Raw genomic sequence first — 6000 nt, forward strand, 5'->3', positions numbered from 1 at the left:
CAGTCTGATCCATCATGGGGTACAGCAAGCCTGCCTTCCCCACCCTCCACTCTGCCCACCTAGAAGCAAAAAGGAATGACAATGAGGAGGGCCTCAGTCTGTCTGTGGAGGGGCCTGTCTGTCTGTTTTTATTCTCCATGACAGCTGACCCCCAGGCTCTAACTGGCTGCTAAGCTGGCAATCCGCCTGGTCACACACCCTGAGAAGACGACCAGGTCAGCTACTCCCTCTCAATCCTTCCAAAGCTCCTTGAGCAAAAGGTTTTGTGGCCAATGATGTTAGGAAACCCGGAGAAATTGTGGGATCCACAAGAGACGCTGGCGTGTTAAGGGTGCTGAGAAATCCCTTGGGAGGGAATCCTGTTGCACCTTCCTAGACTAGCATTCACTCTTGAGAGCAGGAACCCCTCTACTCCCCTCGACAGCACCTGCTCACCTCCCATGGGAGGAGGTCTCACAGAAGCCACGTTGGGGAATGCTGACCCAGCCTACCTGGCACATCGCAGGCTGTAAAGCTCCCTCACCCACACACACACACGTCACTGGGGCCCTGTGAACAGATGACACTACACCCATTTCACAGGTAATGGAAATGAGGCTCCAGGAGGTGGAGTATGTAGCTCAAGGTGCCCCCAGCTTGTCGGAGGCCTGCTTGCCTGGACTCCACCCTCTTTCCTTCTAGGCAGAAGCTGAGCGGAGAGCAGGGCTCTGAATGGGCTCAGGAAAGTAGAATACTTCAGCGAAGAAGGCCAGGCTGAGGCTCGGCACTAGCCCATGATGGGATTCCCGGGCAGGTAGAAGGTGTGGAGTGGTCCGAGCAGATACTGAAGGGGGACAGGGGGCTGGGAGGTGCTGAGGGGGCCGTGCCAGCTCGTCCTGGCTGTGTGCCTCTGCCATCTCAGCAGCTGGGGGTGGGGGAAGGTTCTAGTCCAAGCAGGACCCCAGCCGGCCCCGAGGCTGAGGTCAGGGCCCCTGCTCTCCGCACCCAGTTTCCTCCTCTGAGCCGCGAAGGAGGTGGGGGAAGGTTGCCAGACAAAAGGTGGGATGCCCAGTGTAATGTGAGTGTCAGGTAAACAGCAAACACATTTCAGTGTGAGTGTATTCCATGCAATCTCTGGGACACACTTACACTAAACAATGACTTATTTTCTATCTGATAGTGGATGTGACCTGCGCAGCTTGTATTTTCATTGCAGATGAGGCCAGTGACCTTCATGGCACAGATGAGGGGTCAGACCCGGGAGTTGGGACTAGATCCCTGTCCGTGGCTCACTTCCTTCTCAAGGGCCGTCTTTCCCTATGGACCAGGTGAGGGACGGCTGGGCTGGACCTGGCTCTGAGGGAAAAGCCTGCCTCCGTGATGGTGGCCAGGAGGCTGGTGAGGGGCTGGGGACCCAGGGTGTCTGTGGTGCCCATGCCTGGGGATCACCAAGCCTGAGAGCAGGGCTGGGAGGAGCTGTCTGCATCTACACTGAGGGACCTGTCTCTAAATCTGGAGGAATCTGGTGGTGCTCCATTGGCTGAGATGGTTGGGGGAGAGCAGGGATACAGGAGGTGGCTGGTGGAGAGACACCAGCATAGACCCCTGGGAGAGGAGGGGAGGGAAGGGGGAGGGGTGGGAAGCTCCAGGGCCAAGGGCCCTACCTGAGCCTTCAGGTGCAGGGATTGCTCTGTTCATTACCTCATCTGAGGGCAGGGGGTGGGGGGCATCATGGTAGCTGCTGCCCTCCAGCACCCCTCACTCACTGGGAAAGCTCTAACAGTGTGTGGGTGTGTGTGTGTGTGTGTGGCCGGGGAGGTGGAAGACAGTGTGGAGTCTCTGAGGAAGCACTCCTCCCCCCACTTCTCCACAAACTGGTGTCTGTGTTTGTGGTAAAGCCAGTGACACGGGGACATGGCCTATAAGAGGAGCAGGACCCGGCAAGGTCAGATTGCGAGGCGGCCAGCCATATAAAGCGGGGTGTGAAGAGTGCTTCAGCAGCTGCCCCACCATGACCTCCTGGGCCCTCCTGCTCCTTGCCTCAGTGCTCCTGGCCACCCCGGGTAAGGACATTCCCCCATGCACATCCTGGCAGCTACTTCTTAGCAGAGGGTAGGGACAGTCTGGAGACTGGGTTGGGCTGGGCCACCAGATCTGAACTCCTGGGGGAAGGCAAGAGAGAAAGAACAACCTCTGAAAGGAGATGAGGGTAGTGTTCTCTTAGAGCAGCTCCAAATCCGTGTGTGTGTGTGTGTGTGTGTGTTTGTGTGTGTGTGACAGAGAGAGAGAGAGAGAGAGAGAGAGAGAGAGAGGGAGAGAGAGAGGAGAGAGAAAACAGAAAAACAGAGACAAAGACAGAAAAGAGCTTCATGGATGATGTTGGTGGGGGGCGGGGGTGGGGGGCAGATAATCTTCTCCTGTTTTCCAGAAAGAATTGAGAGCATGTCTGTTGCACAGAGCCTGGGTCAGAGCAGCTCCAGGGCGGAGCGCAAGGACAGGCCTCCTGGATTCCTCACAGATCCCTGCTCCTGGCCTGTTTTCTAGCTACCTCCTGGGCTCCCACCAGCCAGGAGATCTGTCTCCTTCCACTTGTGAAGGGGTGCTGATGGTGTTTCTTCCCCAGGGCTGACCTTTTCTGGTTTGAACCCTGAGGACAATGACTTGATGACCCCTGACTTGGGTCAGGAAAAGCAGTTCTTAGAGAGCTTGGTCCTGGAGTCCCCCCAGGTTGGTGGCTGGTTCCCTGCTCACTTCCCATAACCACCCCCTCACACATTGTCTCCTCCCCGGGAGCAGCAGGCAGGGCTGCACATCTCTCTGGGCAGAGGGGTGGGGAGGCAGGGCTGTGGGCTGAAGATGCTGGTTTTGTGCACCGTTGTGCCCGTGGCAGAGGTCGGGGGGCTACCTGGGTCTGGCTGAGCTCTCCCCAGGAGGGTCCCCTGGGTTCTGACCAGAGTAGAGAACAGGGTCAGGGGCTGCTCTGGGTGAGGTGCTGTGGGTGTGGGGCAGGGTCTGGGGTGTGTCAGCCCCACCAAGACTAGCAGGAAGACGGGCAGGGACCAGCCAGCCTGCTTCAGGCCTGAAAGCAGAGAAAGATCCTCGATGATCCTGCTGGCCTAGGAGACACCAGAGAGCTCCTCCTGGGTCCCTGCCAAGGGCTGTTGGGGTGTCTGAGACACCATCTCAGGATGCATTGTTTTCTGACAGGGTGACCAGCTGGCTATCAAATGCAAGATTTGTAAGGTGACAATCCAAGCTCTGAGAAAAGCCTTGGGAAATGATATCACACAGGTGAGGCTTGTCATTTGGGGAGCCATTTGCAGGGCGGTCAAGGGCATGAGTGGGCTTGTAGGGCTAAGGGTGACACTGAGGAAGGGGCTGACCCTGGTTGGGCCAGAGCTTCTCAGCAGGGGATCTGTGGTCCCCCTGGTATCTGGGACTGACTTCAGAGAATCCCTTGAAATCATGAAGCTCTGTGAGTGTGAAAGTAGGAAGAGGAGCGTGCGTGATTTCCGTCCCATTGTCAAAGGAAATTTGTTCCCAGAGCAGGTAGGAATCTTTCCCCTTTGGCCCCTCCATGTGTGTCCAGGGACGAATTTTGTGAGATTGGTTCCATGGTGGTCTGGGCTAGACTGATATGCCCCAGATCTCCCAATTCCTAGCAGCATGGCTTGGCCAAGCCCTTAATGCTTTCTGAGCCTCAGTTTTCTTTTCTGTTTAGTGGGATGGATCATAATCGCCCCTTGTAAGTTATCGAAGCCCTTTAAAGGAGCTGAGGGGTGGAGGAGCTTAGCTCCATGCCTGGCCCTGAGCACCTGCTGAACAAGGGATGTGTTACTACCAAGAAGCCCTGCTTCCCCTCCCTCCCTCCCTCTGCTTTGTTCCCTGATCCTGCTCATCTCCCTGGCGCTGCAGGGCCCACCCTCAGCCCTGGGAACTCAGCTTTATCCTTCTCCACTGGATTGTGGGAGAAGGTACGTCCAAGTGGAATGTGCCAAGACTCCAAGTGCTTTCTTTTCCTAACCTTCGTCACACAGCCCTGTGCACGAGCCCCGTCAGGCTGGGACCCAGGAAGCATGGCAGGCAGAACCCTTCCTGTGGGTCTAGGAGCCGTGGGCGCTGTTCTCCACACAGAAGGCAGGGGGGCAGGATAATGATGTACAGGGGAGTGGGACACTACAGGGTCAACTGTCCTTCTCGCAAGAGCCCCTCCTGGCCAGGCTTGGGCCAGGGCCTTGGTGCCTGGGCGTGAGGTCTGATCCCTGCCTCTCTAGCCTCTGCTCCGTGGCCGCCTGGCACCAGGCCCTCTTCCCAGCATGCCCTTGGTCAGGGTGCCCAGGGCCTAGAGCTGCTGGGGTCTGCAGGGGGGCGGCAGTCCTGGGCCGAGCTCACCTGAATTCTCTGTCTTCCTATGGTGCTGTTACTGCAGGAAGCCATCAAACAGGCTGCGTCCCTGGTGTGCAGGGAGCTATTTCCACTGGATGGTATTTGCAAGGAAATAATCAATAAATTTCTTGATAAGATCACCCAGGGTATCATGAATGGGAAAAGCCCTGAGGAAATCTGTGTGAAACTCAGGATATGCAAATCTGAAAAAGGTGAGTGCAGAGGTGACAGCAGGGACTCATTCCTGGAAGGCTCACATCATGTCCCCACATATATACAATACGGTTTCGACCCACAGAAATCCAGCTGTGATACACATCCCACCAAGCTTCCCTGCAGTGACATGTTACCCCCCACCACTGTGTGGAAAGTGGGGAGAAGATGGGTAGGTGGGCTGCAGCTGGAACCGGTTGAGAAATACTCCAGGCCATCCTGGGGTGCCATCAGGTCCCCATCTCCGGTCAGCTGTGTACTTGAGCAAGTAGCTCAACCTCTGTGAGCTTGAGTTTCCTTCCTTGTGAAGGGATAGGCATCCGTATTTCTGATTTTCAACAAGGATTGAATGAAATGATTACGTGTAAAGAGGTTAAGACCAAGCAAGCGGCCTCAGACTGGGATATTCAAAGACATCAGAGCCCTGATTGAACTCCCATCCCCCGGCCTAGTATGGGATCCCTGGGCATCAGAGAGACAGGTCACATCTTTGCCCAGGACACTAGGGACCTGAGAGCTGAGCTCAGGAACCCCGCTGGCAGGGAGGGCTCTCAGTCTCTCCCTCCAGGGCTGCTCAGCTGTGCCCGCAGATCAGGCCACGGCTGCAGCACATGGGCCGGGAAGGGCCCCCGATTGGCTCTGGCAGCTCGTGTAGCCCTGACCGAGGCTGTGGGACTTGATGCCAGCAGATCGGGGGTCACCTCATACTTTGAGGTCCTCACCATTTCCTGCGATTAGAGTCTGCGGTTTTCATCTCTGAAGCCCCACAACCCACACAAACCCCTGACTGGGTTCCAGGATGTGACTCCAGGTGTGCTCAGTAGGGACAGGTGGCTCTAGTCCCCATATCCCCTGGACAACACACACCCCTGCCCACTTGTCTGCTCTTGTCTCCACTCCAGGTCTCTGAGCCTCTGGGGTCTCTGACGCCACCCTGGGGAGAAGCACAGAGTCTCCCACAACCACCACCTGCTTCTGCCCTCCCAAATCCAGAGCCGGCCCTCCAGTGTCTCTCAGCTAACTTCTCATTGCCTTCCCCTGCAAGAGAATAAATGTCATGCAAGCTTTTAGCCACAGCTTCTTTTCCTTTGGTGGACTTGAGGGGAGGGGCTCGGAGGCATGCTTGGGTGACTCATGGGTTCGTTCAATCAATGGTTATTGTTTGTCCCACACTATTTTAGACGCTAGGGATTTCATGGCGAACTGGTCAACGTTAGCAGCCCTTACATATATGGTCATGAAATACTTATGAACAGTCACTAGAGAGACACACATTCCTCTGAGAGCCTAGGGTACACAGTGGATGTGCCCCCAGAAGCTCCCAGACCATGAGGGAGAGTAGCAGGGTTGTAGGTAAGAGTGTTCTTGGTCATAGGGCACAGAAACCCACCCTTTGCTTCTCTCTGCAGGGAGCTGTCTTTT

General features: G+C 56.1%; 1 protein-coding gene across 1 annotated transcript; it reads left to right on the forward strand.

Annotated features, from left to right (window-relative positions):
• Positions 1-1900: 1900 nt before the first annotated feature.
• Positions 1901-5648, forward strand: LOC109263969 (antimicrobial peptide NK-lysin-like). The gene is made up of 5 exons (XM_053890883.1): positions 1901-2042; positions 2603-2706; positions 3187-3270; positions 4409-4577; positions 5481-5648. Exons 1-5 carry the CDS (start codon positions 1991-1993, stop codon positions 5486-5488), a joined length of 417 nt encoding a protein of 138 aa, XP_053746858.1. The 5' UTR covers positions 1901-1990; the 3' UTR covers positions 5489-5648.
• The last annotated feature ends 352 nt before the right edge of the window (positions 5649-6000 follow it).

Source organism: Panthera pardus, unplaced genomic scaffold (genome assembly GCF_024362965.1).
Source record: "Panthera pardus isolate Hobbes unplaced genomic scaffold, ASM2436296v1 HiC_scaffold_26, whole genome shotgun sequence".
NCBI lineage: Eukaryota > Metazoa > Chordata > Mammalia > Carnivora > Felidae > Panthera > Panthera pardus.